The 25,336-nt window shown below is 34.0% G+C and overlaps 1 protein-coding gene across 7 annotated transcripts; it reads right to left on the minus strand.

The window, feature by feature from the left end:
- Positions 1 to 10,182: 10,182 nt before the first annotated feature.
- On the minus strand, positions 10,183 to 25,109 carry LOC8266787. Of its 7 annotated transcripts, none has more exons than XM_015727754.3 (14): positions 24,966 to 25,109; positions 23,710 to 24,865; positions 22,866 to 23,598; positions 22,242 to 22,731; positions 20,082 to 20,233; positions 16,659 to 19,997; positions 16,354 to 16,554; positions 15,706 to 15,909; positions 15,394 to 15,597; positions 12,693 to 12,851; positions 12,057 to 12,413; positions 11,247 to 11,682; positions 11,027 to 11,111; positions 10,183 to 10,486 (listed from the first exon to the last, which is right to left on the minus strand). In XM_015727754.3, the coding sequence occupies exons 1-14, from the start codon at positions 25,000 to 25,002 to the stop codon at positions 10,276 to 10,278; spliced, it is 7,764 nt and encodes a 2,587-aa protein (XP_015583240.3). In that variant the 5' UTR covers positions 25,003 to 25,109; the 3' UTR covers positions 10,183 to 10,275. The 7 variants fall into 7 exon arrangements, 6 of the variants coding, with proteins under 6 accessions (XP_015583240.3, XP_015583241.2, XP_048234758.1 ...); XM_015727755.3 differs by lacking the exon at positions 24,966 to 25,109 and having other exon boundaries at positions 23,710 to 23,899; positions 23,980 to 24,121; XM_048378801.1 differs by lacking the exon at positions 12,057 to 12,413.
- Positions 25,110 to 25,336: the final 227 nt, after the last annotated feature.

Raw genomic sequence — 25,336 nt, forward strand, 5'->3', positions numbered from 1 at the left:
TCCAAGAAATTGATTATGGAGGACTGTGACAAATTGGAGTCTGGTATACTCAGGCTGTGACTGGAACCAATGCCTTAAACTGCCTGTGAATCTCGTGACAAATTCAGTAAGAACTTTTTTAAGTGTGGCACCATCAAAAGTCATTTGAAGATCAATCCATGCTAAAAATTCAGAAAGTTTATCTCTCCATTTTGATGGAGGCAAATCATCAAAGGTGAACCAAGGTCCCGTGCCAGTTGTCGGTTTTGACCTTGGGTATGAAGCTCCAGTAGGAACAAAATATGACTGTGCATCCTCTGTGTCATCTTTAGGCTCTACTACTTCTAGATTGGATTCAGTAGTAGAGGTGTTCATGAGAATTTCTGTTATATCAGCCATCTCAGAGGTATTTGAAGAAGAACCAGAATCATAAGGGCTGATTAGTGATTGGTCTGGCAATTTATCTTCTTTAGAGATTGGAGGATGAGAAATTTTATTTTGTTGGGTTATGGAGTCTTTTGGGTATAGATATGAGAAAGTACCAAAGGGTTGGTAAAGAGTTCCTTTTTGTTCTGGCTGTGGGAGAAAGGAAATGCAGAATAGTATGAGGGAGCAATTATAAAAGATGTAGAGGCTGCTGATGTAAAGGAAGGGATTGTAGAAGACTGATCTTTTCTAAGGTCATGTTCAATTTGATCAATCTGCATGTTGAGCCTTGTAATTTCTTTTTCCTTCTGGATGAAAACTGTTGTAATCGGTTGGGAAACTCGAAGCTCTCTATCCAAGGCTTGATATTTGGCGGTTAGAGAGGAATATAGTTGGAGTACTTCTTGAGAGAAGGTATCCAACTTCTGGTCCAACTTGTGAGCCAAATGGAGAGCCTGATCTAATTTTCCATCTATCTTCTTTAAATAAGAATTCTAAACTATGGAATTAGAAGTCTGCCAATTTAGTACTTCTTCTGGTGGAGTGAGAGGCTCTATGGATCCTGATGGAGTAATCCTTGAGGGGAGGATCTCCGATCTTTTATTTTCGGACATCCCTAGGGGAGGGAAATCTTCAGGCTGGAATATGAAACAGCTTTGGATGGTCTGGGGTGGTTGAACTGCAGGTAAATCAGAGTAAATCTCCTGTTTGCAAGTAGTAGAAGGTTTCTGCTCAAAAATAATTCCCTTTTGAGCCAAAAGTACCTTCATCTCATCAAAGGTGATGTCAAGGACAGTCTTTCCTTCTTTTGCAAGAAGTTCTAAGGCTTCCTTATACATAGGAAGAAGAGATTTATCCTGTTTTATGGATGCCAATCCAAGAACTGTTTGGATCTCGGCCATCTGGCCTTGGTTCCATGACTGAACACAGAGTTTCTGGAGACATGACTCTTGGAGTTTTCTTAGAGTGTTAAAAATATGGTTCAACAAAATCGAGATCATCTCTGCAGGTGCATCCTGATTTACACATTCCTAGATCAACATCCCAGATGAAGTGTCCCTTAATCCTGGCAGTATAGATATGATGTCTAGAGGACTGAAAAGAATGAATAGGGATCTTTTCTCTAGGTTCGGACACAGGCTGAATCATCGAAGCTTGGAAAATAGAAGGAGCAGAAGAGGATTCTTCCGTTTTTGTGAAAATTATTTTCACAGTACCATCCTTTTGTGTGACAAAAAGAGGATCAGTAACCTGAACAAGCTTGGCTTGAGATGGTTGGAGTTTCTCATAATTTGTCACCCATTCAGTGGGAATTAACTTCTGCAAATCTTCTCTTTCCAGCTGCCTTGGGGCCTGGACTATTGTAGGGATTTGGCCACAGTCAGCCATGATAAACAAAGCGTCAGAGGAGGCTTGGAAGCCTGGGATTTGTAGATTAAAGGCATGGTCCTAAAGTCTGTAGACAATCTGGTGGTGCAGGGTCGCAGAAAGAGCATCAGTCACTTGGTTCGCTCCAGTGATTTGGACTTGAACTTTGAGTGCAGTTGACAGATAAGGATCATTAAGAGAGAAAGTCAGAACAACACTTCCAGTGTTAAGTATTGATTACTGCATGCTCGTATTTGAGATACTTGGTGTCCAAAAATGACATACGGGTCGTAACTGGTAAACCCATCCTGCCATGATAAGAGAGGACTAGCCTTACAGCTCCAAGATGGAGATGTGTGCATCCTTGTTTCTTCCATTGTTCTATAAAGGAAGTGGAAATCTTAAGAGTAATAGCTCATAACCAATGGATTGAGTTTTTTCTATGAATTATTATAAAATATTAAAAATCTATTTAATTTTATATATAATTCAATTTATATTATTATTTATAATCAAAATAATTACTACAGCCATCATAGGTGAGTAAACGACTAGTTTTTATAAATATAAAAAATTATTCAATATATTATTTTTAATATAATATTAATTTTTGAATTCATTTTATCATAATTTAAGAAAATAAAAATCTCATGTGTCAAAAATACACATATCAATATAAAAATCTTTAAAATAGTTAAACATATCAAAATATTTGGCTTAGAATTTTATAAATATTAGAAAAATAATTATGGAATTAGAATGAATCAAATTGAATTGAATCAGAATGCATGATGACAATAAAGAATAATTATTTTGATTATTATTTATAATTAAAATAATTATGACAGTTATACAATATGTGGATAAATAACTTGATTTTTTAAGATATATAAGAAATTTATTCAGTATATAATTTTTAATATAATATTAATTTTTATAAAAAAAAATAATAATTTGTGTGGCCTGTCTTCTTGGATCACAAACCAAAAATAGTTCGGGATGCAGGGCATAAATCACCTTGAAATTCAATTTCCAATTAAAAGTTAAGTATATCAAATAATAGGCTAAGCCGAATTTGAATTCCATTACATTCTGCTAAAGTCACTTTCTAACTCGATTAAGCTTATTAATTTTTTTTAATAATTTAAACTTATTAAATTTACTAAATTTATTCGACTTTTAATTACTTTTTACTTAATATTTACTTGAGTTAACTCTAACTCTATTGATAATTTATAATAAGTTATGTTAAACAAAAATATAAAATTTTATTATCTAATATAAGAACTAATATTTTATCTTTAATTTCTCATATATAATAAAAACTATAAAAAGTTTATTTTATATTAATGCTGTTAACTTAGATATTTTCAACTAGGTTAAAATTTCTAACTTTGATCTTAACTCTAAAAGTGAGCATTATTAATATTTTATCTAGTGTTATTTTGGTAGGATAATAACTCAATCAAAGATTAAAATCAATTCACTCAGTAAAAATCACAATTCTCCAAATCGCGATTAAGAATTCCTTGATGCAGCTGCACATTTAAAATCATCCTCAGGGGCATTCTTCAAAGCTCGTTTTGTGACAGTGCAACTCTAGAAGCGACCCGAAAAGAAGGCATCTTATGGCAAAAAGTTTTAGACAAAATTGCAACTACGCCCTCAAGAGACGCAATAGGTTTTGGTCTTGTTGCTTAAAATCCCGACTGCTACACATAAGGTGCATTCACACTTTTTCAGGACTATTGCAAACTGCTAATGGACATTTTTGAAGTATCCAATCATCAGCTGCCATATTAGACTAGCCATTGGGAAAAGTCTGAGAATTATGATTGCAAAGTAAGAAGTGCGATCGCAATTCTTACCCTGATAATGCAATTAATGCATTGTGTAAAAGCAAAAAAGAGGAATGGTGGCTAATATGTGACTAATGACTCTTTAAGGTTTCAAGGATATAAATACCACCTCAACAAGTCTTAAATGATTGATCAACAACCTCTTTATGCATATATTTATTGAGTTTCTATGTTACATCTTCTTGCATTCGATTCTTGTAAACAAAGAGTTATTTAGTTGTTGTAAGAGCTTTAATTTTTCTTGTGAGTGTTAATGAAAATACTTGGATTAGAGTTTGAGAGTTAACTTAGAAAAAACTCTTATAAAGTTGTGTGTTAGTCAAAAACATAAGTTGTGAGGTTGGATGTGTTATTACCACAAGTGAAGTTTCATAAAAGTAATAGATTTTGAATTTTCTCGCAATGGAGTTGGATGATGATGGGGGCCTAGATAAGGATCTTCCACCATGTATAGTGGATGATCATAATATGAAACGGGCGAGAGTCCAGGTTGAGGACGTTAATATGGAGGCTAAAGCTTCCTTTCATGAGACGTTATTACATAATATAATTGACATTGAGGAAGATTTGCATGAGGTGCCCAACGAGATTAAAGTGGATGATAGTGATAGTATAGTTATGGATGAGGATGGTATCCTTGTCATTTTTTATCCCCAAAAGTGAAAGAGATGCTAGAACAACCTTGGAATAGAGCTATGATTATTAGATTGCTTGGTAAACCAATTGGTTATAAAGCTCTTTGTTCTAGATTGGATGTTATATGAAGAACATGTGGTGAATTTAAAATGATTGATTTAGAGAATGGATTCTATCTAGTTCGCTTCTTGAATACTTCTGATGTTGAGTTTGTGTTGAGTCAAGGTCCAAGGATGCTTATCGGACACTACTTAGTAGTGTAGTCATGGTATTCATCTTTTGATACTTTAAATACTCAAATTAATTCAATTATAGCTTAGATTAGACTTCCAGAAATGCCCTTACATCTATATCATAAGCGAGTTCTTTGAGTTATTGTCAACTTAGTAGGGAAAGAAATCCAAATTGATTACAATACAGAGTTAGCAATAAGGGGAACTTTTCCAAGATAATAGTGGAATTAGACTTGAATAGACCTCAATTATCTCAACTTAAAATTGAAGGGAGGCTTCAAAAGTTGAATATGAAGGTCTTCTTAGAATCTTCTTCGAGTGTGTTAAGTATGTGCATGTTGTTGATTGTTATCCGGTTAAACGTAGCAAGGCGATGGGAGATGAAGTTCCACCGGAGATGGCAGCGAATATGGTTGGTGGAAACCAAGGTGCAAACCATAAGTTTGGTCCTTGGATGGTAGTTACTAGAAAAGGAAGGATTGGGAATTTTAGGAAAGCAACGAAATCAGTTCAAGTTCGAAATTTGATTTGTTAGTCAATCATGAGAATCTCAACAATGGTGGAGCCCTTTCCTTAACATGTTAAATGGCAGCGGTTACACTCCTATTGCTAATAGAAATCCTAAGTCACTTAAAAAGAACAATTTCAAGGCCTCTTCTTCTTAATCTTTTCATAAAGCCTAAGCCCAAGTTCCACCTTCTTCTTCTAGAGCTGCCCCTACAGGTTAGGCCCATTTTGCTAATGCCCTTAGTAAGACTAAACCCGTTACCAAAACTCATAAATTTTTCAATTGTTATATCCTAGACCCAAGTTCATCTACTGTTATGGACATGAAACTAATAACATGTGCGACCCGCTATGTAATGAAAATGCGGCCTCAGTCTAAGATTTTAACAGCCAACAAAATCCATTTAAAAAAAAAAAACCATCCACTACTACACTACTACCAAAATATGAGTTTTCTTCTATAATCTCTTGAAAAATCAAAAGACTCTTCTTCTTCTTTCACATTATCCAAATAAAGATTTCTAAAAGCTCTAAACTTTTCTTACCTTTTTAAATAATTTTGATTTCTTTTTTCGTCTTTATTCATCTCATACCCCCTAGGTATTGTTAATCCTCTTCTACTCTGTTGTAAGAAAACTATTCTTTCCCACTTTCTTCATTTTTATTTTATATAAGCTCCTCTATTGTAACTTTAGATTTATTTTCTCATTGTTTTGCTTTCCATTTCAATGATTTTAGGTTAAAAACTTCTACAAATATCCTTATATTATAAATATAGTCATCTTCATTTGAAATGGCATTCAGATAAAACAACATAACTACACTGCATGCATAAACAATGCTAAACATATTAAAGAACATACAGTTTAAATCTTATGAAAATAAAGTTTATAACTAAAAAAATAATGTATTATATCAATTTTATTAATGATGAATATATTATTTGGTTTATATAAAAATTATAGTTTTATAAACATCTGATGCATGTTTTCTTTTTTTTTTTTTTATTCTTTATTCATTTATAGGTATAAATCTTTGTTATATATTTGATGAAACTCAATTCATATATTGATATTTTGATTATAACATATGATTAATGAATATGTCTAATATATTTGATGGACCTCAAGTAATACTTTGATGAACCTGCTGTTTTGAAGATAATAAACATGTTCAGTGAACGGGTTGTCGAAGCCTTTCAAAATAAATTACTAATTTTCCTAAACTAATTTGTAGAAATAGTGAAACCAGGTCGAATCCCAAGAGAACCAATGTGGATAGCTTCTGAAAGTTAAATAAAAATGGGGGGATTTTGAATGTTTGAACCAAAATTATAAATAAACAGAAAATATTGAAGGCTGAATATTAAAGTAAATAAAAATCAATCTTAACAAATTTTCAATTCAAGAGTGTTAATTTCATCCAATTGTAATCGTGATCATAGGCTTCAATATCAATTTTTCTATTCAAGTACTTAGTCTACTTATTCAGAAAAGCCGCAACAAGTGTAAATTCTCATAATTAACTCAAACCCAGCATCCAAATCAAAACTTACCATTAGTCAACTGGGCACAATAGCGCTCCATATCAACTCAATGATAGCATTAAAAATAATGAGAATGACTAAACCAATAATAATTAATCGAGATAGCTACAATTGATTTAACCTTGTTCCTTTATTTCCCTAGAGCCTATCGTGCAAGCTATGTAATTCGAAAAGGCCGCAATCGCACACACATGAGCCAGCTCCTTACTACTTGTGTCAATCGTTCATGACAATTATGGATCACAAACTCAAAGTTTAGCAATAGAAAAATCAATATCAAAATTGAGTCGTCAATTCAATCAATATCGAAAATTCATAAATAATAAAAATAAGAAATAAAGAATACTTGAATTAAAGAATAATTCTGTTAAGCACAAAGCCTCACAAAATCACAACTGGAATATATTCACTCTTGAATCAGAAACTAAAAGTTCAGCCACACATGGTGGAGTAAAAATTTAAAGAAAATAATTGTAAGGAATAGAAGAAGAAAAATAATAAATAATCAAAGCACTCTCAGCCGTTCTTTACTTGGTAGAACTAGCCTCCTTATATAGAAAGTCAAACCTAAACCCTAATAAGATAATCCTTATAAAAAAGAAATAAACGTCCTATATGATCTTATCCCCATAAGGAAGGATAAGATAAAGGGTAATCTAAACAAATTAAAATCATAAATAACATGGAAGTAAGCTTTTTTTATCCAGCACTTCCAAAAATAAAGGAAATTATATAAAAGTGGGTCTACCACGAATTTATCTTGAAAATTCAAAATTCTCTTTTGCAGATTCCAGCAGCTCGCGGATTGTAAGATGTGGTCACGCCTTATTGAAAATGACCTTTTGCACAAATTTTTTCTCTTCTTTCAAAAGACTTAGTTTTTGACAAGTGAGGCCTTAAAACATGTCTTTAGGCTGAATTCTACTCAATTCTTGATATTTCACCACCTATGTCAGAATAAACACAATTTTCACAATTAAGTACATTATTCAATCAAAATGTAAGGGAATTAAACACAATAAGTATAACTATTTATGATCTATCATATTCCCCCACACCTAATTTATGTTTGTCCTCAAGCATACCTCAACTCAACATACCAATTTTTCTCTCTACTACCTTTTCATCTTTTTCAATATCCACACATACTAAATAAGTTAAACATACATTAATGAGTTGAATCATAATGACAATCAAGAGAGTAGCACTCATAGGATAAATTTGTAAACAGAACAAGTATCTCACTAATTCATCAAAATCAAAGTAACAAGACTTAACACCCTAACATGGTTTCACTCAATACTCTCAAAGTATTTAGGGTGCATTTACTCTCAGAATCAAAACATAGCATGTTATTAGCATAAGTTTGCTAATGAATCAAGTCTCCACCACTACACATGAATTAGATGCAAAAATCAAAGGGACTTCACAAGGGTTGTAATGGGGCTTAGGAAAGGGTAATGATAAAAGAAAAAATTAAAGTGTTTCACAATTAAGACAAAAAGGTTAGTTACGTGCATGATAACTATGCCATATAACCATAAAACACACTACAAAAACTTTGAAATTTATTCCCACATCTTATATTAGCACTAAAAACCTTTAGAGAAAAAACATGTAATAATTCAATTCAATATATTTGATGAATACTTCTCCAATTATCCTCTTTCATAAAAGGAATAAATATCAATTTTTTTCTTTTTTAATATTTTTCTCCTCTTTTTTTTCGAAGATTTTCTTCCCTTGTTTTTTCTCTTTCTTTCTTTTTTTGTATTTTTCTGTTTCTTTTTATACCATGCAACACTTTTCTCCTTGTCTTGACAAGGGTAGAAAAATAGGGGTAGCAAACGAAAGGTCTTGGGTTAAACAATATGTGTTAAAAATAAGAAAAAGAAAATGGAAAATAGGCCCAAAGTGGCTAACTAAAAGGAAAATCAACAAGGTAGGTCATTTAAGAATTTAAGAATAGCTTAATCCTAATTGTCCTTATCATATTAATGCATCAATCCAAAGATGTGGTCTCAACATGCATTCACAAGCAAGTTTTAGAATAATCATACTAAGTTTGATAACATTTCACAAAAATAATTAGAGCAAAATATAATGAATTGCTCTTTGGCTCAAAAGCTCACTTGAATATTCAAATCTGTATCAAGTCTTGTGCATTTTTCAATCAATAAACTATAGAGATACCATCAAATAATTTTAGAGAAACACTAATCATGCTTATCCTTTTCATGCATTAAAACTCAAACCAAAAATGTATCTCTAACTTACATAGTATTCTAGGTTATCAAAATAAAACTCAAGGTTGCAAAAGAAAAATTAGCATATATGAATTAAAGCATACCTAATTCTAAGCATAAAAAATATTTTCAAAAAGAAAAGGAAATTATGTAATTATCATATTCCTCCCCACACCTAAACTATACATTGTCCTCAATGTATCAAAAAGAAAATGGCTCACAAAAGAAATGAAAAGAAACGTGAAACACCCCTGAAATGGGATTTTGATTTTGATTTGTGGTGTTTTGTGGGTTCGCGACAGGTGAAGATTATGATGAGGGTGCTTGATTAGGTAGGGGATTGATAGTAGATATAAGATTTTTAAGCTCTCCAAACATTCCGGTAATAAGTTCCCCTTGTTTCTTATTGTTTTCCAGCAACATATTCTTCACCATGTCGATTCTTCCATTTTCTTCTGCTGTTGCAGTCTAGTATTCTCAGACACCGCCATTACTAGAAGCAGGGATGTTGTCCGTCTTGCAGTAAGGATGAAGTGGTATAAGATTATCTGCGAGTCGGACTCCTCAGTGGTTATTGAACATCTTTCAATCCACAGCGAGGAATCCCTGTGGGAGATCAGTGCAATTATTGACGATTAAATCCTTGTCAAGGTCTATGAATTCCTGTAGCTTCTGTGTTTGTTAGTCGTGTATATAACCAGGATGCGGACTGGTTGTTTAAAGGTCCTTTTCTTAAGCATATTCCCGGTTGGTATTCGTACTTTCGTAAGGAGCTTATGATGATTTTCAGAGTGGATTTTAATCTTTCTCAATTAATGAAATGATAAATTTCATTTGTGGTCAGAAAAAAAAATTATGAAGAGAATTTATTTAAATTTAATAGACTTCTTTATAGTTTACTTTATATTTTTTTTTTTTTTGCTCTTTTTTTTTTTATTAACTTTTATCAATGAAAGTGCATACAACTTATAGTAGATCAACTAAAATAAAATTTAGCTCTTTATTCTTTATTATATATTTAAAAGATTAAGACTTTATTAGTCTTAATTGTATAAGATGATTTCTTATGATAAAAGATTTATCCTATATTAAGTGTGCATTGAAAATGCTTCAAGTATATAATTTTTAGAACATCTGCATAAGGGTTTCTTAAAATTTTGTAAATACTAACAAATTCATAATTTATATAAAAAAAAAAGGCCAAATATCACTTTTTTTTTTTTAAATTGAATATATTTAGCAATGTCAGTGTATCATGCTGTTAGCACTAATGTGTCAATCTGCCAAAGGCAAAAAGGGGAATGAAACATTGCACTGCCTATACATCTGTAATTCTAGCAGAGACTACATGCTTCAATCAATGTGCTAGAGAAGCACAACTATTTAAACTTTAAACATATTAATTAAGGCTAACCATAAGATTAATACACAAAATTTTGACTGATTTTTCATTTAAAAACTGAAATGTATGTGAATCAATTATCATTAGTTTCTATAATTCTTCTTTCCCATTCAAAAACTTCAGAGTTTACTAGATTTTGATGTGACAAAACCTGTGAATCTAATGGTTTCTTTCCAAGAACGCTTGAGATAATCACCATTAGTGTTTGACAAGCATGATACTCATCCATCTTCTGTAAATCGCTTATTTCAAGTTTAGGATCCTCCCAAGGTTTGTCAAATGACCTGCATAAAAATTATACAGAACCAGTTCAGTTTCCTGTAACACCAAAATGTCACAGGGCTTTTCTTCATCAACCAAAAGTGTGCAACAAATTCTTCCATTTCCTTTTCCCTTTGTAGAGAGTTACAAGTGCACAAGAAAAGCAACCAGATATTGTATAAAGCATGCACATCTTCCCCATCTACAAGATTATGAGATGGACAATCCATGACAAATGTATCAACCAAAATTTGAGAATTTTTCTGAATTAGAAAAAGTCCAAATGATAGAAGTTTGCGTGAGACATGAGAAAATGTAATCGGCAGGCTCCAAGGAACACAATTTTACGAGTTGAATTGCCCCAACTCCCTGTAATCATCTAGTATATAATTAAATATTTCTTTCAGGTGAAACACCATCTGCTTAGGTGCAAAAATGTTCAATCTTATAGTAGGATGGCGTCTCTATGTGTGTGCATGTGTGTGTCAGTGAGAGAGAGAGAGAGAAGGAAGAAGCAGCCAGGAGGGGGGGGAAATAACAGACTGCAAGGGAAATTAAATTACCATTTCCAGTCAGGGTTGGCTTCAGTCGGGCAACGAACTTTTGAACACAGATATACAACATCAGTGCAATAACCATGCCTGAAATCTGATCCAGAATCAACATCATACAAGTTAGTGAAAGTCGAAACAAATATTTCTTCAAATTCAGATAACTTGCACAGGTTGAAACAGTAGCATCGAAAAAGAAAAATAGGACCAAAAAAGCAATTGTATAGCATACCCAAACATTTGGGGGGACCGCAAAGTACTAGGATGCATAGTGTGGAAACAGCTGAAGAAGGCATTCTCCAATTCAAACCAATTATCTGCTGGAGGTAAAAGATTGTTGCAGCTAATACCTCTTCACAATCAAATTCATAGTTTTTGCTTCCTCTACATCCTTTTTCTACATATTCCAAAAAGGACTGCAAAGTTACTGGGCTTGATCTTTTTGAAAATTTGGTATTAACGTCATTAAGCTTCCAAGAAAGCTTCCCAAGAATGACAGCAGCCACAAGCCAACGTAAGAGTTTAGAGATCAAAGATTCAGATGGTTTTTCCTCTGAGACAATTATTAGACTGGCATGAGACTCTTTAAAATGAAAATTGTTTTCACAATCGGACTTCAAGGCTGTAGAAACTGCCCACATGAGGAAAACTGAAAGCTTTTCCCGACCCTGCAGAACACATTTAACAGAAAATTTCCTTAACAGAGCTAGGGTAAGGTATAAGCCATAGATTTGGCATGGTAGTCTGGAAAAATTAAATTGGAGAAAAAGATTCAGATTGATTTACAATTAATCCAAGAGAAATCAAGTATGAAGTGTTAGCATATGCAATTTAAAGTGCATTATGTCCAGTTTTAATCATATACCATTTTATAGGCACTAAGGCTTGATTTTACCTACTTCATTTTCATTCTTTTCTTTCTTTTCTATTTGGAGCATCATAACTAAATCAGCCAAAAAGCTGTTTTCTCCTTTTCAAAATTTGGCTAGCTGCATGACAATCTTGTGCATGCTTGGAAAAGGAGGAAGACAGACAGACTGACCGTGTGAAAAATGTCAACCGGAGGTGTACTATTAAGTATTGCTTCAAGCCCAGATTTTGCATTTAGACCAGATCTTGGAGTACCAAATGCATTAAGAGCCTGATAAATTCCAAACAAACCCTCAAATGATAGAGTGAAATGCGGTTGGCATGTCTCCCTTTTCTGTGATATCTTCAATGTTGAAATAACTATCTGCAGGATAGACTCTATCAATGCAACATTTTCCTTGATCAACTTCAACCCACCAACTAAGATTTTGTATAGATGAGAAGCAAGTTCAATACACTGCTCAAACGAGTATTTTCCGAACCATGCAGAACCAATTATGTTTCCAGATGAAATAATATCAAATATGACCTAAATCCACAAAAAAGGAACATTAGCAACAGAAAGCAAAATTCACAATCCTAACTAGCAGGCAGATCATATAGTCATAACGAATATGACATTATGCAACCTTAAATAATGGTTAAATTTTCAATGCAAACAAATTTGCTCATCTCTAGCATTATTAATATTAAAATCATTATGACTGAAATAGAATAACCATGAAATTTCAAATGAGTATATGCTGTTGGTAGGAACAGAACTTCACAAAACAAATTACATAGTAAAGCATATGACCAGAGTAACTACCTCTATGGCCAAAACCAATTGCAATGAAGAAAAACTGTCCTTATTTTCATCTAGCATCGCACTGGAGATTGACAATACAGTAGATAGCCAAGGAAACAAACCACAGCTTTCAACAAGATGTCGAGTCATCCTATCCAATTTCACTGACTTCTTCACTACCTGAAAAGCAAATGAGAAAAGCTTTATGTTTCACCGGGTGCTTGTAATGACCACCACCGAGATGAAGGAATTTCAAAATCAAGCACGAAATATGTATTAGAACTGCTTGTGGTAATTAAGCAGATCTAAATGTCATATCTTTGGTCTCTTCCTGATACACTATCAAAGTAAATAACTGGTAGCTAAACTGCCAGTCAATACACCAACATATTATGATCAAATTTAACATATCCTAAAACCAATATGGCTTAAACTTGATTAAATTGATCTCAACAAATCAGATATATCTAGAGAGCAGCTAGTTCTACTCAGACATGTCCTATTCCATAGAGTAAAGTGGCGACATGGTAACAAAAGGTGTGTCAAAATTGCTTCAAATTCTCAAGCACTTCTTTGGCACATGTCTAAAGATGAGAAGCTTATTAGGCATTAGAGTTATTTTTTTACCATTTCCTTAATTTGTAATTTTTATTTTTGGGTGTGTTTATTATGCAGGAAACCTTATCATTTCAGAAGTGCAAATTATTTTGTACTTTTCAGATTTGTTGGAAAAGTTATCCTAACATCCTCAAGAAAATTCTTTTTATTTGAGTCTTATTTCGATGCTAGTTATATAAGAAACATTGTTCCTTTTACTTCTCTTTTCAACCTCTTAGGTATAGCAGTAGTTTGAGCCTATTATTTTGTAGTATACCAACTAGATAATATATATATCATGATGCTTCTAATTAAATTTCCAATCCATAATAATTTCCTGTAACTGTTGCATCTTAATTTATTTGATGTAATTCTATCCCGAGGTGTATGCCTAAGAACTCTTATATTTGCAACCTAAATTCTTTTGTTCTACTGTTTACCCGTAGTCTGATAGTGATACTATTCAAGTTACTGTTCACAGGGTATTTTTCACCAGCAATAATGAAAGTACCATTCAAGCATTGCTCAAAGGGGTTAATCTGCAAGTTCTACATTATTTATATATTTAGATCAAGTGTACATGTCCCAATTTGCCATTCCACCCAACACAACTTTTACTCGGTCAATACACTATTGAGTCTCACGTCCTAACAACAAATTAAGATGTAAATAAATTCAGCCATATCTTTCGATTACTCATCTTATGTACATGATATGTCGCATAAAACTATCAGCTATGCAGACATATTCCTTTACATGTAAAAAGAAATATAATTGAAATCCCAACTAATGTAACTATTTCCCAATAAAGAGGCACTAAGACTCAACCAGGAGAAAACACATAAGAGTTGTCTGAATAAAACCTCACTATAAGGGGGGACTATATTTAAGCAATTAAAGGGACACGATAATAAAAGAGCTGGTAAATTCTTTTATCATTGAAAAAAAATGAATTGAAAACAGGAAAGAAACCTGATATTTAGGCTACTAAATATTATTTGCATGAGGCTTGAAAGACTAAAACGAGTAGACTTTGTTTTGTAGCCCCATGCAGTAATGAGACTTTGTTCGGTAAAATTGCAAACAGTTATAGCAATTTGACAATCACAAAAATGAAAATAGAACATGACCAACCTGATATTTTGGCTAATATTACCTGGAAGTGGCTTGAAAGAGACTAAAAAGGATAGACTTTGTGGTCCCATGCAGTGAAGAGGCTTTGTTCGGTAAAGTTGCAAAAAGAGTGATAGCAATTTGACTACGCTAAGTGAGAAAATGTTCAAATTCTACAGGATCAAACCTATGGGACTTAAAGAATGACAAAAGCAAATACAAAACTGAATAAAAAAGAAAAGAAAGAAGAAAATAACAAATTAAAAAAATACTCATTTCATCTCAATAAGCCTTAACTCCAAGTTAATTGAGGTCGGCTATTTGAACTATCTAAAAGATTTTGGCCTACATCTTCATAAAGATGTAGAGCCACTAGATCATCTTGAACCACTTTTCTCCAAATAAATAAACAAAAATGAAGTACAAGAGCCCAGAATCCAAATACCTTCAAACTTAAAAAATCTTATTGATTTTCAAGGAATGAGGGTGCAAAGGGTTTGATTGAGAAAGATCTCAATGGTAGAGTAACGCCATGGTAATGCCAAAGTCATCAGTTCAAACTGGATAAGGAGCTTTGATCTTTTAATTTTTTATTAAAAAAATAAAAATAAATAAAAAAAAGCAGTAATATTACTATTTGAACAGGGAACAGAATTAGAGTTGTTATGTGTAATTAATAGGTTTTAGATAGAACCATCTTCATTCCATTCAGGTAGAATTTATTTCAGTTTACACGATGGTTTCAGACCTGGTCAAATACTACATCTATGATTCAGGAATTCAGAATTTCTGGATAAGGAATTAGGAAATTTGTGGAATCCATTTAAATTTGTATTGTATTGTATTCTAAAGCACCCAAATATTAGTACAATGTACAATACAATTTATGCTACTACAACTTTTTGCTTATTGAGCATGTCATTAGCCAACAGATTTCAAAATTAAATGATAACACAATCAGACATCAAAGAGAAGTGGCAGGTTTTTGACCGCCAGTAAGGCAAACAACTACCTGAAGAATAAGTTCCTTTGACTCATTATCTGCAAGAGGAGTAGTGTAAAAACTCAACAAGGTCTCAAGAATGGAATTGCTGATATATATTTGAGCATCATCATCTAAATTCAGTCCAGCACACACTAGGCGGAGCATCCACAGCCTCTCTGCTCTGAAATTAACAGAGTTACTGTGGAAAAAAGTATGAAATAATGGTATGTGCTGCAAAATCAAATGGAAAAATGCATGAGATCTATCAACAATTCAAGCTGCAAACAAAGAAAAAATGCACAAAGTTGCAAAAAACTGGGCTGTTCAAGAAACAAGTACCTTCATGTCCACCGCAGAAGAATGCATCAAATGCTTATTTAATGTTGTAAAATGATCATTTGAAGGATCCAACAATATAAAAGATGATTCTGCAGCAAAAAGAGCTATAATAGAAGGGATTCTCTGCAATCGTTCTTTGATTCCATTTTGTATGTATGTCAACAGAAGGTGAAGACGCAATACATCCTTTTTCTTCTGGAATCTCTGAAAAAGATAACATGACCACCAATAAAGAAATTGAATAAAAATCGCAAAAAACTATAAGCAAGATGGATGTACAGTATGAGTTGATACTATAAGTTCCTAGCTAATGAACTCAATATTCTGATATGCCACAGAAGGAAGCCCAAAATATCAACTTATAGAATGAGCTGAATGCTACAGGAAAATCTATGAGCTCCTCGCTTTACAAGGAAGCTATCTAAAATAAGCAATCCACCACACTAAACACTAATCCATGTACAAATTTAACTTTAATATTAAAACATGAAACAATCCAAACCAAGTTCAGTTTAAAGTACACACCACATACAGATGAATACAAACGGTATAGATACTCTTTATGGAGATGCAAACTCGCCCACAAAAGCTCACAAACATATGCACACAAACTTTCGTGAACCTTAAAGAGCAAAGAGACAATATTACCTCTAGTGCATCCTTAAACTTCCCAAGAGATGCATCACTTAGTTTTCTTATCTCAATATCAGGGGAAGACATGCTAATAAATGAAATTGCAAGCAAGCCCAAACAAGCAAACTCCAAAGGTTCAATATGACCCATTGACAAATTATGATTTGAGAAGTTTAAGATGAAAATCGGATCATATCGTTCACCAGGAAAATGTGCCTGCAAATAGAATATAGGCATATACATCAGTGCTATCAGAGCTACAAGAGAAAAGGAAAAAATAAAAAAGTTGTTCAAGAGCATAAACTTGGATGATACCATACCACTCGCATATTCTTAGGATTCTCTAGCTCAATGCTCATAATTCTGTCATATGGAAAATAATTAACTGTTGTTGCACATATGTTGGGGTTGATAGGAAGGACTTCCCTAAATTGACTTCTTCTATGTTCTTCAAATACTTCTTTATTAGTTATAACACTAGAAGATGTATCCCAGTCCAGAGCTCGCTCTTTTCTTATTCTCAAAGCAGCAGTTCCCCACAGATAATCCAATTTAGCAAGATCTTCAGAAACTGAAGTATCAATTGATTCAATCTCACGCATTAGACTGAATATCTCCACGTCAATATCACCGAGTGTTGCACCATAAGAAGACAAAAGCAAGAAATATAATTCTTTTAGATTTATGCCCATATCTTGTCCAGAATAACAACAAACCGGATCAGGTTTCAATTGAATGAGTGTTCTAAGTAATTTAATAATTTCCAACTGCTTCAAATGAAGGTCAATTCTTTGAAGATCATTATCGTAGTTGGGATGAGGGCTAACTAGTGACCTCAGAATGCTGGGCATAGGTCTAAAAAGAGCACCAGTCTGAGAACCATGCAATTCTGTGACAGAATGAATGGTAGACGCAAACTGAGAGTGGGCAAGCAGCAACTGAAGATACATAACAGATGAAAATTCTCCCTGTGACAGTAATGTTAGGATACTACGAAGAATATTCAAAGTTGTTGGATCCTCAAACCTATAAAGAAGAGATGATCTCATCAACTGTTCAAGAAAGGGCACGGCTTGCAATTGGATAAGATCATCATGCATCTCTTTGGTTAATTCAAGAATAGTGTTCAAAATTAACAATTCCAAGTATCTGTATAACTGCAAACAACCAGATCTCTTTTCTTTGCTGGAAGAATCTGAGAATGAGGGGAATTTCTTAACCATGCAGTGCCAAGTTTTGACTAAAGTCTGTATAAACTGCAGTCTTTTAGTAGAGACCAAATTTGAGTCATCTGCTTCTTTTGGTAGAAAACAAGCATGATCAAACAACAACATCCGACAGAACACTATTTTTGCAGTTACTCTATTGATCAGGTTGAGTAACTGATTACGTGAATAAAATTCTATTTCATCAACCTCACAGTCTAGCAGCTCCTCATGTGCAGTACAACTGACGGGAATGCTATGGAACTTCATTTGCTCCTTCATTTTCATTTCTCCACTTAAGGCAAAGTGGCATCGTAACATATGCATTGCTGTTCCAAGAAGACTAGCATCCACCAGATTGAGAAGTTCCTCAAGAGATGATGACAAGAACTCATCAAAATTTTCTTGAAATAGATTTCCAGATACAAAGTTGTTCCAGTTACAGAAACCTCTTAATAGAATTTCTGAATAAAAAGAAGTAATATCAGTAAACTGCTTGTGGTATTTCTGCATACCTAATTTCATGACAACTGAATTCAAGTATGAAAATGCAGCAGGCAGCAACAACATAAAGTCCTCATCTGAAACAGACATTTTACAGGCCTCTTCCGCCATCTTTCCCTTTATATGGACATTTTTATTCAAAATCCCTAAAAATAAATAGCCAAAGACTGATAGATGCTGGGGACTCATCTCAACAAGAAGAACCAACAATTTAGCTTTTATCTTGCTTGTTCCATAAATGCACTGAGAAACAACTTCAACCGGAGTGCCCATTATAATCCTCGATATTACCAAGCTTAAGGGGTCAAGTACATCAGGTTTTATGCATTTCTGCCTGTAGACGGCACTGACAGCTCCCACCAAACAAGTATATGCAAAATCCAGTCCAAAATTAGTAGCAAATTTGCATATTCTTACATAAACTTCCTCAATAAGGTCAACATCCAAGCTTTTCTCTTCCATTTGCCCAAAAGAATAAAACGTTGTTTTGGTCCTTACAGGCTGCTGCAAATAAATAGATAAAATCTTGAAAGCATCAGCTGCAATACAAAATCCAATAGAGAGAGCAAATGTCGTAAAGGAATTGAGGACGGCCAAATCATTCACTTCAACTCTATCTAAAATCCAACGAGCTAAACCAAAAAGCTCAAATGGGGAAGCAAACTGCATCAAAGCATGCAAAGCATAAAATGGTTGGAGAAGGGGTAACAAATCTTCAGTCCTAATGCACAGATCAAACTTATCCTTCAGTTCCAAATATAGACTCTGCATCAAGGTTTTGAAAGCCTTCACAAGTAGCTTACTTTCACCATCATCAACTTTGAGTACGTGATGTTGCCCACCAGATGGAGACAAGAAGTATTCAAAAGTTGTTATCAACATATTGAAGACATGATGATCTATTGGATGAACTTTCTGCTGAGAAGAATTATAGAAAGCCTCTAAATTGCCCCTAAAATTTCCCTCTGCAAAGTCGTCATTAATAGCATTATCATCACAACCTAAAGGATGTGTCAAGGCTGCTTTCACAGCAGGATGATAAAAGATGGATTCAGCCGCTTCTCGGATAAGTTCAGCCGAAAGAGGATTTCCTGAATCAGCCTTCAAAACCAATAGTTGATCAAGCATGTGCTTTACAAGAATATAGCAGATTTCAGCAAAGTCTTCCAATTTAACCAATGGTTTTATTCTATATGACACTTGTATCTGATAAAACCAAAATAGAAGAAGTCGCAAATAGGAAACTACAAAATCACTTTTGCATTCAGATAATTTAGCCATAAGCAAGTCCTTTGTCTTTGATGGCTCCAATAAACAAGTACCATTACTGCTTATTATTGTTGGAAATAGCACGTGAAAAGGTGCTTGCCTCAGAAAGAGACCAAAAGCAGCAGCAGCTGTAGCTTCACTAGCATCAAAATCCATATTTAGCATTATTTCTTGAGCAACAGCATCATTTCCCATGCCTTGAGGATTAATCATAGAGCAAGCCTTTTCCAGACCAGGAAAAAACACTTGAGGCCATAACTTCGACGCACCAGAAAGAGAACTTTGGTGCTGAAAAACTATTGAGGATAAGCAGGACAGAGGAACTCGAATCTGCTGTGAAATGGTCATTACTGCCGGAAAATTCTTCAGCACCACATCTGATGTTGTACATATAATCGCAGAACAAAAGGCTTTTGTTATTCCAGCTATTTCACCACCATCATTCTCACTTTTTATAATTTTTCTTATTTCACCAAGTGCTTTTGTGAAAGAAATGTCAATTGGCAAATCTTTTTGGTCAGTGAGAAAAAGGCAGCAGGTCTTTTGATTCAACAGACTCTCTGCCATGAGCAATAAATTCTTCAAGGGCTGCCATTCGCATAAAGAATCCACAGAAACGTGATCCTCAAGTCCTTCAGACAAAACTGATCTAATTAAAGCAGCTAATAATCTTGCATCCACCTATAAAACATTTGTCCTCTCATCATATAAATGTTTAAAAAGAATGCAATTATGAACATGAAAAATAAATAAATAAACCGGTACCTGAGTTTGCAGCAGATACTTTAATGTATTGCACACATATGCAGATATCATTGACTTCTCTGGTATTGAAAAAGTTCCAGATTCTGAACTCAGTAACCTCATACACTTCTGCAAGACACATATGATGAGAGGGCTGAATTTAGGTGAAATATCTGCAAAATAATCAGGAAAAATTATTAAAAGAAAAACCACTGTTTGTAATAAGCTTTCTAAAGAGCTGTAAAGAACTAGAAAGCCATCTCATACAATTAGTAGACTTGCAAAGAGAAAACAGAAGCCAATTTTTAGGACTCTAAAAAGTATCCACATTTCTGTATAACTGTTAGGTAATACTGAAAGTTCTCCTACACGAGCTGCTACAGCAATTAAATTCAATAAAGGATAAAAGTATTTTAAGGCTATCCAAGAAAAGATTGCTGCTGCTTAGGCAGTACCAGTTAAGGACGTTCATCTATGGTTTGAGGTGGGCTGCATAATATGATCTGAAGAAGATTATGATAATCCAGGCAAAATGCAGGCTTCAGTTGGCATTCGCACATTGTTTGTGACTGGGTAAGTCAATCCTTAAAGACTATCATACAGCAATTAGTCCTCCATAGAATAAAGAACATGTAATCTTTTAGGCTATACTCAACAAAAACAAAACCAGAATCAAGAGGACCTAATCTTATACCAGGTATGATTCAAAAGGAAAATTTTGACACAATCCTTCGATGCACAACCCAAAAAATATATGCAGGATATTGATATGCATTTAAGTATGGTACACTAGACAGTTCTATCCAAAAAAGCGTGAAAGGTATAGCCAATCAGCCAAGAAAGAGGATCTGCATCTATGTATGGCTGCCTATCAGTAGTTTCTAAAGAACTTGCAATTTGTACATTCGCTCTTAAATTATCATTTAAGCTACAAATGTCTATCTATCAACCCTGCTTATTCTCTTAAGACAAACTCTCTGTTGAATTCATTTGACCTTCTCTCTAAATCAAAATTAATTAGTTCCTGCATAGCTCAAAGGTTGAAGCTTCATGTCCATAGTCTTCATCAAACATGTTGTACGCCAGAAACATGTTACATTCATCCCAAGTACTTGAGAGCAACGTGATAAACCCATGTAACATATGTTAGTAAATATGCTCTAGAATTAGTGATACTTTAATCAAACACTTATATCAAATAATGTCTATGTATATTAAAGAGGTAAAAGGTAAAAGTTAAAAAAGGAGTTTTTAGTTTACCTTACCTATATTAATTAATTAAGTAATATGGGTATTATTTAATAATTGATATTAGGATTATCCATTAACATCTATATATATATCACTTCTTAGAGTTTGAGAACGTACAAAAACTTTATGGCTGCAAATCTAGGGTTTTTGTGTTACTAGCTCTATTTTTGACAAAAAGGTTGATCAGATTCCTTTTATATTATTGTTCTTATTCCTTGGTGTGCTTGGAGAGCTAAACGTAGATCTCTACACAAGAGTTGGTTTTCTGTGCTACAACAGCCAATTTTAATATGTAAAAATGGAACTTTAACATTTGATCATGTGAAAATAGACTGATCTAGATTTTACAAAAGTTGTAAATTACTATTTGTTTTAGGATTTTGAACCTTAAATTGATTTTAACTTTAATTTATATCTGTTTTATGCTGTAATGAATGTTTTATTGAGATTTTCCTAACAACATATCAATAAGCATACCAACTATAATCCAATTACGATGAGAAAAACTAGTTTTTTCCTTATGTTAAAAGAAACTAATATATAAATCAAGTACTAATAGATTCTGATAAGAAAAATTACTCCAATTATGTAAAGAAGTCCCCTGATATGGCCTTTCATTCATGTTAGTAAGCTTTAGAAACTACATAACCAAATTGTGAGCAAAGATTATATCTTTCATATCCTATATATTCTCCAACTATCAAATATGAATAGCTCATATCAACAAGAAAATAACCCTAAAAATAAGAGCTGAGATATGTGGAAAGAAGAAAGGGATGAGGTGGTCGTGAAGAAACCAGCTAAATCAGGACTAAAGGGCAGATGCACAAAAAGAAAAAGGGAAAATGACCATATGAAAGTGCAAATTCAATTCAGCAGAACAAGACATAGAGATTAAAAAAAATAAAGAGAAAGAAGCACATCAATTACCTGTAAATTCTTTTGAATGGCGAATATGGTTTCTAACTGCATGCCAGTATCTAAATAAGTTATTCCCAACAGTAGAAATGGCATCACATAAGAATGAGATGAGAACTCTTGCCATACTCTGCACCATTTCTCCATGGATCTCAACAGATGATTTAACAGTGCTGAAACCCGGTAAAAATAAGAACCAAAGGATAATCTCATCCAAATTTCTATCAAATGCACCAGTACTAGACATTGCTGCTCGTGCCAAATTATATGATTGATCCTTTATGTCAACAGGTGAAAAGAGCAGCAAATTAAGAAATGGCTGCAGATGCTTGTACATCATTTGTGGAGTTCTGATGGCAATTCCACTCCCTGGAGACCATCTAATGTACTCAACTAGAAGAGACAACAGAGAGGATAGCAGATTAGATGGTAATTCTGAAGGATTGCTGAGAAGATTCATAAAGAAGTCAAATGATCCCTCAAAAGCAGTTGGAATTATCAGCTGCACAAGATTAAAATAGAGCTACTATAAGAGTTTATAATAAGGAACAGTTTTCTAACAACTTTGACAGTTACAGTGCTGTAAAATTATTTTACAAGGTAACTAAAATCTCATTAAAGAGAACTAAAACTTACGACATAAAGTTTGAGAGCATCAAAAAGCTTAGAGTGGAAGAATATCTCTGCATCCTTTAGTGTGGAGACAGACACACAGCTTTGGTCGAGACCCCACAACTCTGATATAGCACTCATATGATCCATCTCACTGTCTGATGCATGCGCTATTTCTGAATCCACTATATCTTCACCATCCTCGGGCAATGCATTGTCTGGAGCTGAACTTAGCCCACCAATAATGATATCATTATCCCCATTCTTAATATTTCTTTTCAATTTTTTTCTTCTCTTACCGCAAACAAGAAAATTTTCTTTATCTGTTGCTCTTTTCAAAGATGACTCATTAGTCCTAGCATGGCTACTTAAGGGAGAAAGTAGAGTCAGAAAAACTTGGGGATCAGGAAGCAGGGTTTGAATTTCATTCCGTATTTCCTGCTTAAGTGCTGCACATTTTTGCATCATCTGTTTCTCATTGCAAGATAAGTTTATGGCCCTGAAGAAGGAATCAAACAACCTCAGAGTCTCTAGAAGAAGTCTTAAAGTTCCATTCTTCACAAGAAAATCTGAGTGAAGTAACCCCTTATTTATTACCGATCGGCTCACTGGACGAGAAGCTATGATCTTCATGATATTCTGCACAGCCACATTATCAAAAGAAGGTGGGTCATCAGATCGAGAATCCAGGAAATCAAAAGGAATCCCCAAATTCACCAAGGAAACCAAGTGCGCTGCCAGAGAAACAGTAGAACACCTGCAAGTGCTTCAGTTGCCATGCATATTTTGGATATAAATAGAAACAAATAACAACAACAGACATAAATCAAACACTACTTGGAGTATGCAGAAATTACAGAAATCTGACCAGTTAGGGGATGCAAAATCCTCCAGGTTGTAAGGGAACTCCTCCAAATATGCTGAGCCTAAAGATGGTCTCCCCCTAACAATAGCTAAAAGCAACTCCCTGTGAAAAACCTCTTTTGCCTTCAGCTTCTTCATGAGCTGCAAAAGTCTCTTCGAGTTACCTTTTAATGCATTTGGGCGTCTCTTTAAATCTGGCATCAATCCATTGCAAGGATCAGTACAGACCATAAGTAGCACATTATGTGCCAAGTTTGCAGTGGGCCCACCATACCTCTTTTCCGAAATGTCCGCCAACTGTTCTAAAACCACACTCCCAAAAAGTACACTCCTCAAAGCCGGAGGAAGCAGTGACTCTTCAGTCAGAACCCTATCCCGCAATATGGACAAAACATACATCACAGTCTCATCATCATCCTCCCCAAGTCCACGAAGAATATCAGAGTACACTTCCCTCTGCTGTAAGACCCACCTCAACAATCCTGGCTTACCCACCTCCAAAAATGACATTGCAAATGCAATAAAAGCCTTTCTTGTGATATACTTCCTTTTCTCATCATCTGTGGAGCGCCTCCTTTTGTTCTCATTCTTCAAGGGTTTATACTCCGAAAGCTTAGAAAACCCCTTGAGTTTAAAATCAAACTTTTTAGCAACCTCAGAAGCCAAACCCGACCCACGCCTAACAACAGAATCCATCACTGAAAGTGCAGCATTTTGGCGCTTTTTATCTTTACTAACCAAATCCTTATAAACAAAATCCAACTTTTCTTCGAGAAAAGAACGAGCAAACTTATCAAGACCCACACTTATACCAATCCTACCCTTATCGTTGGGTATAAATTTTCCTTCAGGATGTCCAAGAATCACAGATATTAACTTGAATATATAATGGGTTCCAGATTTTCCCTCTCTAAGCTTTAAAGCAGCAAAAAGTTCAGAGAAATCTGAAGTTGAATGTACATATAAATGAAGCAATTCACCACCAGAACTACCTTTAAGTAGCTTAATAAACTCTTTAGTAGCATCTGAACATAACTTAATCTCAATTGAGTTAATTTTATGCAACAGTTCTTTCAGTTTAGCTTCATGACTTGCTTTTACAACAAATTTTGTAACTTTATTCCTTTCCAATCCAATTCCTTCGTCATCTTCCATTAAAACTACAATTTAACAATTAGAAAAAATAAGCCAAAAATTAAGAAATGAAAAAGAAATAAATAACGACCATTTTTGAAGTGGTAATGAATAGAATTGTGTTACCTTGTTCGTCATCAGAAGCGGAGCTTGGTTCCTCCATTGATTAATGAGAGAAAGCTCCTTGTTTTGAGGTCTGTTTCAGTTATATATGTTTTATGTTAGGGTTTAAAGAAATAGAGAAGAGACTGTTATGTTAACAGTAACTAATTTTATAAATGATCCGAACCCGTTTAATCCGTACCCCCAAAACCCGTTTTATTCTTCAATTCAAGTTATAATCCGAACCGTTCTTGGGGCTATGTCGTTGACAGAAAACGTGGCATTAACTCACTAGACCGACATGTCGTTAACCTTAGTACACTGCATTCTCATTCTTATTGTTTCTAGAAATATTTCTCTTTTTTATGTTTTTCTTAGGGTGATTTCTATAATTA

The sequence above is a fragment of the Ricinus communis genome, chromosome 9 (genome assembly GCF_019578655.1).
Source record: "Ricinus communis isolate WT05 ecotype wild-type chromosome 9, ASM1957865v1, whole genome shotgun sequence".
NCBI lineage: Eukaryota > Viridiplantae > Streptophyta > Magnoliopsida > Malpighiales > Euphorbiaceae > Ricinus > Ricinus communis.